Below are 14,392 nucleotides of genomic sequence, written 5' to 3' on the forward strand. Positions count from 1 at the left end.
CTCTAAGATGTGTCAAATGACATCCAGCTCAGGGCTCCAGCTTTGCATTTGGTTTGCTAACTTACTAGCTAAGTGGCTAGATGACAAAATTAAGCTTCTTGGTTACAGCAGAGACATTCTAGCCTGAGCACCAGTCTCTTTAGCTAACATTCTACTCCTTCTCATTGTCAAAGAGACTGGCCTTTCTGCCATCTTCAAATATGAACATTCTATCATTAATGAGCTTGAGGAGTTGATCCTGATTCGATAATCCTCACCGCTATCCTCCAATCACAACAATTATCAAAATATTGGAACGCTCACTTTCTTCTCTCCATAGAACACGTTGATATCCGGTTGCTATGCAAGTTTTTTGTTTGTTTGTCCAGTCTGTCAAAAATAGCTGGCTCGTGTAAATTCCCAAACTAAATACATACTGCAATTCCAGCCACAAAAACTCTTTGCTTTGATTTTAAGCCTCAAAATACGACTTGCCTAGCTAAATGTTTATTTTTGACTTTGTTATAATTGGAATTCTATTTTCGTGGCTCCACATGTCATGGATACGGATAATGTTGTTCTTTCCAATATTAATGTTATTACCAACAAGCAACTCCGCAGTAAATCCAGCTGCATATTGAACGTTGAGATTGCTGAAAGGCCAGTCTCTTTGGCAATGACATGGAGTGGAATGTTAGCTAAAAAGACTGGTACCCAGACTAGACATTGAATCCCTTCCTGGATCAAGATCCCTTTGCCTAAATTGTTTGTGCGTTTTCTAAAATTGATTTTTAGAAATGGCACCCCTTGTGCGCACTTCTGGTAATACTGTATACCCTGGTATGGTACAGAAACGGTATGAAAATCTGGATACATCCCAACCCTAATGCACAGTAATAATTTGATATTAAATTAATGGCAGTAGGTAGATTATGCAATAGTCACGTAAACACATTACTCTGCTTATCTTAATCAGCGTAAGGTCAAAATCTAAGTAAGCATACGCCGATTTAATAACCTGGTTTTCTGAGCAATCGTTCAAATGATTAGGACATGTTAACACCTTAAACGGCGTTCCAGCTGCGTATTTGATCTGCACGTATGCTAGCACCAGCCGAGCGAGCCTCCCTCTTTAGCACGAGTGAAGTGAGTTCAGAACAACTGAATGTATACATCTTAGAAGTAGTTTTCACATATAAACTTTGTCCAAACTCAGAATCAGACATGGGGTAGAACGTTTATTTTGATTGGCTATTTTCTGCATTTATCAGAGTAGCCTGATTTATCAGGTAGCCTGATTTCAGATGTGTCCATGTAAGCAGGATTATTAGGGAAATCTTTCTTTTTGCAAAGCATGTAAACGTTTTAATCAAATTATTCTTAATCTGACTATCCACAATTGCATTACTGTGTGCATGTAACCGTACTCGATGATGTGTACGAGGTGAGACGGACATCTCTGGCAATAAAAGCAAAATCCCATAGCTAGCCCTTTTAATACTAAAATATGCCATTTAGCAGGAGCTTTTATCCAAAGCGACTTACAGTAGTGAGAGCGTACCTTTTCATACTGGTCCCCTGTGGGAATCGAACCCACCACCCTGGTGCAAGTGCCATGCTCTACCAACTGAGCCACACATGATTTCCATAGTACTTGATGAATAGTAGGAAATAACCAGTATAAACATCATGGTGACCCTACCTTTTTAATTTGGTAGCAATCCTACATGTATGAATGAATAAAGTTCACTCTCTCCCCTTCTCTCTCCTCCCATCATCCCTTGGCTAGTGTCTGGAGGAGGAACACGAGGCAACGGTGGCCTGCCTGGACCTGGTCCTGAAGTGGTACACGTTGCGCTTCTTCGACACAAACACCAGCGTGCTGATGAAGGCCCTGGAGTATCTGAAGCTCCTTTTCCTCAGCCTCAGCAAGCACAACTACCACCTGAGTGAACAGGAGGCCACCTCCTTCATCCCCTACCTCGTCCTCAAGGTCTGTCACTGGGGGTTCAAGGCTACGTCCCAAATGACACCCAATACCTATATAGTGCACTACTTTCACCAGAGCACTATGGGCCCTGGTCAAAAGTAGTGCACCACATGAGGAATAGGGTGGCGTTTGAGACTCGACCTGTGTTTCACTGATACCTTTTTCACTCCGAGCTGAGCTCTACTGTGCTGGCCTGGGTATAGATCTGTTATATACGATAATAAGGAGTTGTTTATTCGCTAGCAACATGTAATTAGCTGTGGTGGGGTGTGAGAGTGATGAGTTGCACTCTGTCGGGGCGCTGGTTGCAGTGGCACGGGCGTCTCGTCCCGCACTTCTTTGGGGACACACCATGTGCACAGGGGCCATCTGATTCACCCCCACCAAAAAATATTTCAAGTTAATCAACTCTAATCTGACAAGTATTACCTACAATAGGGTTAGAGGGAAACAGTCCCAGATTGCAGTTGAACTGCCCTGACTGGTCTATAACTCTATAGACCTCCTGAGGGTTTACTTATTTGTTTGCTCTGTGTCCCCCCCCCCTCTCAGGTGGGTGAGTCTAAGGACGTGGTTAGGAAGGACGTGCGTGCCATCATGGGCATGCTGTGTAAAGTCTACCCCGCCAGCAGGATCTTCCCTTTTCTCATGGAGGGAACCAAATCCAAGAACTCTAAACAGAGAGCCGGTGAGATGACACAATACTCTGGGCATGGGATGAGAGCATCACCCCTTGTATTAGAATGTTTCTATAGCTTTATCTGTATTTTGGTCTTGTATTTTGGTCTTTTTCTAAAATATATTAAAAGACACACTGGGTCCATACTTACAACATCTGGCTTAAACCACCTGGTTAAACCTTATGGAACGTCTTTGGGCATGCACAGTTTTATTTTTGGTAACAAGATGTGATCGAATATCTTCAGTACCTTGCTCATCATTCCATGCACATATATGCTTTCATGACCTAATTGATTGCGTCGATAACAACTGGCCTGGTGGCTCACTTTAGGAAGGGTGGCTACTGGCTGCGTAATATTTTCGCAGCTTGATGCCTGTGTTTGAATCTGAAATTAGATTTTTTTTTTTTTTACTTTCAGTTGTATACTGAATAGAAATACGAACGAAATATGCAACGATTTTACTGAGTTACAATTCATAAGGAAATCAGTCTATTGAAATGCCCTAATCTATTGCTTTCTGATGACTAGGAATGGAGTTATGCATCGGTTGGTCACAAGGGCCTTACAATGGGACTCAGGGTCTCGTCATGGTATCTCTGTGCATCGTCGTCCAGGGTAGGGGAGGGAATGGCCGGCAGGGATGTAGCTCAGTTGGCAGAGCATGGTGCTTGCAACGCCAGGGTTGTGGGTTTGATTCCCACGGGTGGCCAGTATGTAAAAATAATGTATGCACTCACAAACTGTAAGTCGCTCTGGATAAGAGCGTCTGCTAAATGACGTAAATGTGATGTCTTGACCAGGTTTGCACACACTGCAGCAGGGATTTTGGCCCACTCCTCCATACAGACCTTCTCCAGATCCTTCAGGTTTCGGGGCTGTCGCTGGGCAATACGGACTTTCAGCTCCCTCCAAAGATTTTCTATTGGGTTCAGGTCTGGAGACTGGCTAGGCCACTCCAGGACCTTGAGATGCTTCTTACGGAGCCACTCCTTAGTTGCCCTGGCTATGTGTTTTGGGTCGTTGTCATGCTGGAAGACCCAGCCACGACCCATCTTCAATGCTCTTACTGAGGGAAGGAGGTTGTTGGCCAAGATCTTGCGATACATGGCCCCATCCATCCTCCCCTCAATACGGTGCACTCGTCCTGTCCCCTTTGCAGAAAAGCATCCCCAAAGAATGATGTTTCCACCTCCATGCTTCACGGTTGGGATGGTGTTCTTGGTTGTACTCATCCTTCTTCTTCCTCCAAACACGGCGTGTGGAGTTTAGACCAAAAAGCTCGATTTTTGTCTCATCAGACCACATGACCTTCTCCCATTCCTCCTCTGGATCATCCAGATGGTCATTGGCAAACTTCAGACGGGCCTGGACATGCGCTGGCTTGAGCAGGGGGACCTTGCATGCGCTGCAGGATTTTAATCCATGACGGCGTAGTGTGTTACTAATGGTTTTCTTTGAGACTGTGGTCCCAGCTCTCTTCAGGTCATTGACCAGGTCCTGCCGTGTAGTTCTGGGCTGATCCTCATGATCATTGATGCCCCACGAGGTGAGATCTTGCATGGAGCCCCAGACCAAGGGTGATTGACCGTCACCTTGAACTTCTTCCATTTTCTAATAATTGCGGCAACAGTTGTTGCCTTCTCACCAAGCTGCTTGCCTATTGTCCTGTAGCCCATCCCAGCCGTGTGCAGGTCTACAATTTTATCCCTGATGTCCTTACACAGCTCTCTGGTCTTGGCCATTGTGGAGAGGTTGGAGTCTGTTTGAGTGTGTGGAAAGGTGTCTTTTATACAGGTAACGAGTTCAAACAGGTGCAGTTAATACAGGTAATGAGTGGAGAACAGGAGGGCTTTTTAAAGAAAAACTAACAGGTCTGTGAGAGCCGGAATTCTTACTGGTTGGTAGGTGATCAAATACTTATGTCATGCAATAAAATGCAAATAAATTCATAAAAAATCATACAATGTGATTTTCTGGATTTTTGTTTTAGATTCTGTCTCTCACAGTTCAAGTGTACCTATGATAAAAATTACAGACCTCTACATGCTTTGTAAATAGGAAAACCTGCAAAATCGGCAGTGTATTAAATACTTGTTCTCCCCACTGTAACTGTTGTCACCTTCTCACCAAGCTCCTTGGCGATGGTCTTGTAGCCCATTCCAGCCTTGTGTAGGGCTACAATCTTGTCCCTGACATCCTTGGAGAGCTCTTTGGTCTTGGCAATGGTGGAGAGTTTGGAATCTGATTGATTGCTTCAGTGGACAGGTGTCTTTTATACAGGTAACAAGCTGAGATTAGGAGCACTCCCAAGGATGCATGCAAATACATTTGTCCAGCCCTCGTTTTCAGACCTGTGCAATCAAGCTAAACTTTGAATATGGAGGTTTAGCTATCTCTGATGCGCAAGTTGACCTATATTAAGAACTTTGATTGGTTCGTGCACTATTTCTCCCCGGAAATATAACCGCGCACGTGTGACTCGTGGTAGCAAGGCTGCTACTTGTTTTCCTATGGGAAAAGCTCAACTGCTGCAGATCTTCCAAAAGGTTTAAGCAGAGGGTTATCCCAGAGTTTCAAACTATGGACCCACCTTGATTTGAGTAAGTTGTGCCTGTTTCCATTTCTGCCATTGTCTTGTTTAGTAGACCTATGTTAATTAATCAGATATTGATCTGTTCTCTTGCTATAGCCGTATGTCAACAGTAGGCTGCTAATAGGCTTTGGCGGTATCCAGATTGTCATACAGACCTTGTGCCATACTGGGATTTTCGGTAATACTGGCACAGAACACAAAGGGGCGCTGTTTTCAAACCCCCACAGATACTCTGTAATCCAAAGGTTAGCAATGCTAACAAGTACATGTAAAATCCCATAGAGAATGCTAACTAAATGCTAATGACTGCATTGCGAACATGTTGTCTGACCTAAACTATACAAGTATCTCAAAAATGCTACTCACAGTTTGCTTCACGGACATAACAAATATTAGCCAGCAAGGATCCAAGAGGGGATTCTCTGCTGTCACCAAGCGAATGCTTGATTTTGGAAGAAGCTTAGCTAGCTAGCTACTAAATTAGCAAACCAAATACACAACTGCAGAGCATTTAGCACATTTTAGACAGTTAACTTAATAGTTATAAGATATCTTGCTGGCAAACATTTAGTTGTGAATTCCACATTGTAATTAGATCACATGGTGCATGCTGCACAACAGTGAGTTGGCTACCTGCAGGATTTTAAGTACAATTCTTCTGTAGATTATTCTTTAGATATTTGGGGCTGCTAGTGAACCATGCTGTGCAGGCATAATCAAAGTGACATTGGACTAGGGCATTTGCCAGAGTCTTTAGGGTGTCATTGTCAAGCCATTTTGAGGTCTGAGCTAGGAATACAAAAATGGGTTTACCTTTGTTAAGCCCTTCACGGCCCGCCAGGTACCTATCCAATTCACACCCAAGCTGACTGATGTTTTTGGTGTAACCACTAACTTGCACACTTTGAGCAGTTAAACAAGGATTTTTTTGTCACAAGTACTATTAAAACTGACTTTAACTGCCCTAACCTACCCCAGCACTACCTACCACAATGTTTATCTTCAAAGGCAACATTAGCTAATTTGATCACAAATATTGATAGTGTTCTCTATCTAACTCCCTGGAATTATCCCTCTCCCGTCCTCAGAGTGCTTGGAGGAGCTGGGTTGTCTCATTGGCTTTTACGGCATGTCTGTCTGCCAGCCGACTGCCGCCAAGTCCCTCAAAGAGATCGCTGTACACATCGGAGATCGAGACACGTCCGTCCGCAACACAGCCCTCAACACCATGGTGACTGTCTACAACGTCTGCGGGGAGCAAGTCTACAAACTCATCGGCAATGTAGGTTTCACGCCGCAGTCTATCACTCTTTAAATCGTTATGTGGGTGTGGTTTGTATCTAGAAATGTGAGGCAACACACATACACATTGTCACTTCCAGCACCACATCTATCAACAGCATAACGGAGTTGAGGTAGATACTTACCCAGATACACGGGCCATCTGACCCGCCATCCACCATCAGATACAGACTTGTCATGTTAAAACAGGGGTGTTAAAGATGGGGCCCGCGGCCACAAGTCGATTCAATGTTGGTGGTTTGAGTAAAAAATAATATGTATGTATGTGTATATGTTTGTTGGTCCATTACCTGGCAATTTTGAGTGCCTTGCTTTGAAAATAACAGCACTCCTCCAGCCTGACTTAACTGTCTCTCCCTTTTATGTTTAGAGAAGCCGTTGCCCATGTGCAAACAAATACATGCCAACATTGATCACACTGTCCATTTTATGTTCCTGTGTGGATTTTTTGTATTCTGTTAAATTCTTGCCATTCAAATTAGGGGTGTGAATGTTAAAACGAAATTGGGATCCTTAACATTCAGAAAAATCCCTAACAGAAAAACAATATATATATATTTTTATCACAGTGCAGCTGGGCTCGCCTGCACTTTCTCTTCACTAATGATGCGAGAGTGTTTCATCTTCGGTCTGTTCCGTGTAGAATATCTTAGCCTATTAATTGATGATAAGCCTTCCTTTACTGAAGTTGCAGGACATTGCAAGCCAAGAAATCTACTGTGCCCCTCCCCTCTCTCTGTCCCTCGCTAGCTCGCTATGAAAGATGCAAGTGTTTTGTGTTCTTGGAAGTACTAATCAGTCTTCTCCGTTCCAAAAATACTGACTCTTAAGAGTCGATTCCTAGCAGAAGATGTTTTCTTTATACTAAATGTCTTGGTAAGTCACAGTATTTAACTAACTTTAAAGTACTTTCTTAGGAGAGAGTGGTATGTGCGCAAGCAGCTCGATTATTTGATTGACAATTCTGGTCGCCTAGTGATGGACGTTAATTCCGCTTCTGAAGTGGGACTCCTTTACAGACAAGTAAAATGCCCGTTCATCTCAGAAGGTTTCGTGTTGGCATTTAAAAAGTCGTAGTGTAACCTTGCAGACAAACATGCCGTAGGCAAGGCATTTTCAAGGATCTATGACTGCGGTCGATATAACTTCATTGCCTGGCCCTAGCGGTCATATTCGTAATGGGACCATTATTCTGCATTGTGTATTGACATGGAATTTTATGGCGGTTTAAACCTTAAGCACAATTGTAAATTTGTCACATCCCTAATTCAAATGATCTGCATACAAGTGTTGGTGTCGTTTCATCCTACTACGTGTTTGAGGGGATCGGTTGGTGCAAGGCTCTGCACAGGTTTGTCAATGATTCCGCGCAGTCCGACTGCTGTGTAGTCATTGTCGATCTGTCCGACTGCGCAAAATCACTGCTCTACAATGACTACACTACAGTCGGACTGTGGAGTCTGACTGCAGTGTAGTACATCTCAAATACGCGCTTCGTCCTCTTTAGCTGTCGGAGAAGGACATGAGCATGTTGGAGGAGAGGATCAAACGCTCAGCAAAGAAGACCCCAGCCTCCACAGCCCCTACCCCCAAACAGGGGGAGGAGAAGGCTCTGCCTGCTCACTCCAATGCCAGCCTCCTACTGAAGCCCTCCAACAGAGTGCAGCCCCCTATAAAACTCAGGTACGCAACGTTCCCCTCAATTAATCTGTACCAAGAATACTTTACTTATATCTCGAACTGTATTCTCTTCACCCACCTTTTCACTTACATTTTCTACTACCTTATCTGACTGCGTTCCTTTAACATTGAAATAAAATCATTTCACAGAAAGATGAAAGCTTTGAGTGGGTCAATTTAAGTAATACTGGCACAGACATGATTTCAAATGTTTTGCTTTTTTGTCCGCCCTTAACTTATATTCTCCTCCCCCTTCCAGTCAGATCAGTCTGAATACCCTGGTCCAGTCCCAGCAGGCTGAGCCCTCCCATGTTATCCCTGTTGGGGAGTTCCATCTGGACCTGGAGCTGCTGGAGCAGCTGGAGAGTGACCACACCTCTGATGAGCTGCCTGACCTGGTGCAACACCAACTAGATAACCTGCTGGACTCCGTTATCATCCCAGAGCCCAAGTAAGAGGTTACCACACAAACACACCTCTGTCAGCATGCTGCCTGACCTAGTGCAAAATAAACACACAGGTATTCGGACACACCTTCAAATGAGTGGATTCGGCTATTTCAGCCAGTGCCCAACCTCACTAATGCTCCTGTGGCTGAATGGAAGCAAGTCCCAGCAGCAATGTTCCAACATCAAGTGGAACGCCTTCCCAGAAGAGTGGAGGCTGTTAGAGCAGCAAAGAGGGGACCAACTCCATATTAATGCCCATGATTTTGGAATGAGATGTTTGACGAGCAGGTGTCCACATACTTTTGGTCATGTAGTGTAGCTCATAGCCCAGGTCTGAGTTGATAAACTCTGCAACTCTTGCCCAAGCAAGTAACATACCCATTCACCCACTACATGTCAGAGCCCAAGCACTTCAGCACTGTGCCTCTGTCGTCCTGTGCCTCAGTGATGATGTACTTCCTCCCCAGGCTCCGCCCAGTTCCCGCCAACTTTGATGAGCTGCACGCAGGCCCCTCCTCCACCATCAACCTGGTTATCTCCCAGGTGGCCTCTGGAGATATTAACACTAGCATGCAGGCCCTTGCACAGGTACACACATAGTTAATCTCTCTTCTACAACGCCAATGTCCAACTCCAAAGTGTATTTGTATACACAGATGTGCTATGGTGTGTGTGTGTGCGCCTGGATGAAGCTATACACTCATGAATGCACCCACATGCTCACCTATCTCTCTTCTCCTCATCCTCTCACTCACACAGTTGTATTTCCATTACCTTCTCTCCTCTCCCCCTGTAGATAGACGAGGTGCTTCGTCAGGAGAGCAGGGCGGAGGTGATGGTTGGTCACATAGACCAGTTCCTCATCGCTACCTCCCTCCAGCTCCGTCTGGCCCACAGCACACACATGGCTGACACACGCCTTCCCAAGGAGGACATCTTCAAACTCTACAGCTGTGCCATTGGAAACATGCTTACAGTGAGTACTGGATGAAAGGTGTGTGTTAGGGATGTCATACGATATAAAAATTAATTGCATTAATAGCATGATTTGCTGTAATTGAGAATTCTTAATTTGAGAAATTGTTCATATTTGGCCCTAATTAAACATTTTCCATTGGGTTGTAGGTACAATATACACTATATATGCAAAAGTATGTGGACACCCCTTCAAATGGGTGGATTCGGCTATTTCAGCCACACCCGTTGCTGACGGGAATAAAATCGAGCACACAGCCATGCAGTCTCCATAGACAAACATTGGCAGTAGAATGGCCCGTACTGGAGAGCTCGTGACTTTCAACGTGGCACCGTCATAGGATGCGACCTTTCCAACAAGTCAGTTTGTCAAATTTCTGCCCTGCTAGAGCTGCCCCGGTCAACTGTAAGTGCTGTTATTGTTAAGTGGAAATGTCTAGCAGCAACAACTACTCAGCCACAAAGTGGTAGGCCACACAAGCTCACAGAATGGTACCGCCAAGTGCTGAAGACCATAGCGCGTAAAAATCGTCTGTCCACCGTTGCAACACACTCAGTACAGAGTTCCAAACTGCCTCTGGAAACAACGTCCTCGCAATAGCTGTTCGTCGGCAGCCGCACACAAGCCTAAGATCTCCATGCGCAATGCCAAGCATCGGCTGGAGTGGTGTAAAGCTCACTGCCATTGGAATCTGGAGTGATGATTCACGCTTCACCATCTGGCAGTCCGACTGACGAATCTGGGTTTGGCGGATGCCAGGATAACACTTACCTGCCCGACTGCATAGTACCAACTGCACAGAGCCCTGACCTCAACCCCATTGAACACCTTTGGGATGAATTAGAACGCCGACTGCGAACCAGGCCTAATCTCCCAACTTCAGTGCCCGACCTCATAATGTGCTTGTGGCTGAATGGAAGCAAGTCCTTGCAGCAATGTTCCAACATCTAGTGGAAAGCCTTCCCAGAAGAGTGGAGGCTGTTATAGCAGCAAAGGGGGTACCAGCTCCATGTTAATGCACATGATTTTGGAATGAGATGTTCGACGAGCAGGCGTCCACATACATTTGGTCATGTAGTGTATTTTTATTATAGGGGAAGAAAACTAAAACTGTATTCTAAGACATCTCAGCCAGATCTGATAGAAAATATCATACAGCTATTATAGGTTATCCATGTTCTTCAACTTGTACTAGTTACAAGGTCCTACTGTACTACAATTGGAATCATTTGCATAAAGGGTTGAAGGTAGAGGAGGCCTCTCCCTCTTGTTGCTTGGGAGTGGAGCTCTGGTTTTGCACAAGGGGAATTAGTGATTTACTGAAGCCTTGCATCACGACAGGGGTCCTGGCTGCTCTCCCTCATCCAGCCTTCACACGTCCGCATCGGTTATTGGCTGCTTTTGTCTGCCCACTGTATGGCCAAAGGCTCACCCCATGTTGTTCGCATGCTATCCTGCTGTGCTTTGTAGACCTAAGATAAAAACTGGAGAGCACATTGTGTCGGAACACTAATACCAGTTAGATGGAGCTAATTTATTTCATGTGCTGCTTTGACTGCATAGCGTTGTTGTGCACTGCAGAAGCAGCAGTTACACTCTTATTGGGATATTGTGTCTAAGTCTAACTGGAATAATACTTTTTATTGAGTATAAACATTATGCAAGCATCAGTTCTGATTCGTTCATTGTAGTGAGTGTAATTACTTACGTATAACAACCAGGAAAAAACCCACACGTCTGTTGTCATAAAAAAAATGTATGGCCGTGACTGCGAATATGGAGTTTTCGCCCCCACCCCTCCTGATCATTTTTTATATTGCAGATCGTAGCTTCCATCAATGTAATTGTCAGTATAAAAGACACCTGTCCACAGAAGCAATCAATCAGATTCCAAACTCTCCTCCATGGCCAAGATCAAAGAGCTCTCCAAGGATGTCAGGGACAAGATTGTAGACCTACACAAGGCTGGAATGGGCTACAAGACCATCGCCAAGCAGCTTGGTGAGGTGGTGACAACAGTTGGTGCGACTATTCGCAAATGGAAGAAACACAAAAGACCTGTCAATCTCCCTCGGCCTGGGGCTCCATGCAAGATCTCACCTCGTGGAGTTCCAATGATCATGAGAACGGTGAGGAATCAGCCCAGAACTACACAGGAGGATCTTGTCAACGATCTCAAGGCAGCTGGGACCATAGTCACCAAGAAAACAATAGGTAACACACTACGCCGTGAAGGACTGAAATCCTGCAGCGCCCACAAGGGCCCCCTGCTCAAGAAAGCACATATACATGCCCGTCTGAAGTTTGCCAATGAACATCTGAATGATTCAGAGGAGAACTGGGTGAAAGTGTTGTGGTCAGATGAGACCAAAATGGAGCTCTTTGGCATCAACTCAACTCGCCGTGTTTGGAGGAGGAGGAATGCTGCCTATGACCCCAAGAACACCATCCCCACCGTCAAACATGGAGGTGGAAACATTATGCTTTGGGTGTTTTTCTGCTAAGGGGACAGGACAACATCACCGCATCAAAGGGACCATGGGCGGGGCCATGTACCTTCAAATCTTGGGTGAGAACCTCCTTCCTTCAGCCAGGGCATTGAAAATGGGTCGTGGATGGGTATTCCAGCATGACAATGATCCAAAACACACGGCCAAGGCAACAAAGGAGTACATTAACGTCCTGGAGTGGCCTAGCCAGTCTCCAGACCTTAATCCCATAGAAAATCTGTGGAGGGAGCTGAAGGTTCGAGTTGCCAAACGTCAGCCCTGAAACCTTAATGACTTGGAGAAGATCTGCAAAGAGGAGTGGGACAAAATCCCTCCTGAGATGTATGCAAACCTGGTGGCCAACTACAAGAAACGTCTGACCTCTGATTGTCAACAAGGGTTTTGCCACCAAGTACTAAGTCATGTTTTGCAGAGGGGTCAAATACTTATTTCCCTCATTAAAATGCAAATAGATTTATAAAATTTTTTACATGTGTTTTTCTGGATTTTTTTGTTATTCGGTCTCTCACTGTTCAAATAAACCTACCATTAAAATTATAGACTGATAATTTCTTTGTCAGTGGGCAAATGTACAAAATCAGCAGGGGATCAAATACTTTTTTCCCTCACTGTAGCTGTTCCACCTCTGGGCAGCCGAACATGTATTCGGACCGATAACCAGTCTGATAATGGGCAAGTTTGTTTTGCATAGCCCTGTGCACTATTATTCCCTATGTCGTTTGTCACCTACTGCTTTAACCTGCCTACTATTTGTGATGATTATCTTAATAGTATGCTGCCATATCATAGCGAGAGTTGCTGAAAAAGTAACGACCCAATGCTTGTAATGATGAGAAAATAACATTACATCGCTATTTTGCCATTATTTAGCCATGATTAGCTGTTCAGGAGTCTTATGGCTTGGGGGTAGAAGCTGTTAAAAAGCCATTTGGACCTAAACTTGGCGCTTCGGTACCGCTTGCTGTGCGTGGCTGGAGTCTTTGACGATTTTTAGGGCCTTCCTCTGACACCGCCTGGTATAGAGGTCGTGGATGGCAGGAAGCTTGGCCCCAGTGATGTACTGGGCCGTACGCACTACCCTCTAGTGCCTTGCGGTCGGAGGCCGAGCAGTTGCCATACCAGGCGGTGATGCAACCAGTCAGGATGCTCTCGATGGTGCAGCTGTAGAATTTTTTGAGGATCTGAGGACCCATGCCAAATCTTTTCAGTCTCCTGAGAGGTAATAGGCTTTGTCGTGCCCTCTTCACGACTCTCTTGGTGTGTTTGGACCATGATAGTTCGTTGGTGATGTGGACACCAAGGAACTTGAAGCTCTCAACCTGTTCCACTACAGCCTGTCGATGAGAATGGGGGCGTGCTCAGTCCTCTTTTTTTTTTTCCTGTAGTCCACAATCATCTCCTTTGTCTTGATCACGTTGAGGGAGAGGTTGTTATCCTGGCACCACACGGCCAGGTCTCTGACCTCCTCCCTATAGGCTGACTCATCGTTGTCGGTGATCAGGCCTACCACTGTTGTCGTCGGCAAGCTTAATGATGGTGTTGGAGTCGTGCCTGGCCATGTAGTCATGGGTGAACAGGGAGTACGGGAGGGGACTGAGCACGCACCCCTGAGGGGCCCCCGTGTTTAGGATCAGCGTGGCAGATGTGTTACCTACCCTATAGTAGAATAGTTTACCTACTTACATAGTCAGCTTGTGTGTTCTATGCAAGATAAATAATCCTCTAGAGGCGCATTCAAGTTGCGAGAGCCATGGGGAGGGAAACGTATTCTGACAAGCAGGGGAAACAACTCTTAATGCATTCGCAGGAAAACACTTCAAAGCAGTTTGGACTTTTGTTAAAAAGAGGGAGGTCCCAGTTTTCCATTGCTGACTTATTTATTTACTCCTTCAATTGTGCGAGTGGCATTGTTTTACGAATGCAGTTAGAATTGGAGTTTCATGCATGGTTTAGACTTAGAGAGATTGTAGTTGAGTGGGCAGCAGTTATGTACGAAAAGAAAAATCCTGCACATGTGGAGAAATCTCTCATTAGCTATGGCAAGAAAATCCGGAACCGCAGCCACTCAGTATTTTTATCTCAATACATGTTTTATTAAACTGCAACATGGATAGCTACAACCATGTTTGTGAAATTCATGGATATTTAAATCATTGCCCATTCCTGTTTTTTGTTTTGTTTAGTTCATCTTTAAGATTCAGAAATTGGTCTGTTTAGGTCTTTCACATAG

At 44.9% G+C, this 14,392-nt stretch overlaps 1 protein-coding gene across 1 annotated transcript in view; it reads left to right on the forward strand.

Annotated features, from left to right (window-relative positions):
- Positions 1–14,392, forward strand: part of LOC311111263 (cytoskeleton-associated protein 5-like) — a gene marked incomplete at its 3' end in the record, with an annotated part of 68,493 nt that overhangs the window by 42,175 nt on the left and 11,926 nt on the right. Inside the window, exons 29-35 of the mRNA XM_084153977.1 lie at positions 1,769–1,972; positions 2,522–2,657; positions 6,334–6,527; positions 8,055–8,230; positions 8,487–8,678; positions 9,144–9,264; positions 9,473–9,652. Coding sequence (XP_084010103.1) covers positions 1,769–1,972; positions 2,522–2,657; positions 6,334–6,527; positions 8,055–8,230; positions 8,487–8,678; positions 9,144–9,264; positions 9,473–9,652 — 1,203 coding nt within the window. The remainder of the gene's footprint in view (positions 1–1,768; positions 1,973–2,521; positions 2,658–6,333; positions 6,528–8,054; positions 8,231–8,486; positions 8,679–9,143; positions 9,265–9,472; positions 9,653–14,392) is intronic.

The sequence above is a fragment of the Coregonus lavaretus genome (assembly GCF_964263955.1).
Source record: "Coregonus lavaretus genome assembly, chromosome: 37".
Classification (NCBI taxonomy): domain Eukaryota; kingdom Metazoa; phylum Chordata; class Actinopteri; order Salmoniformes; family Salmonidae; genus Coregonus; species Coregonus lavaretus.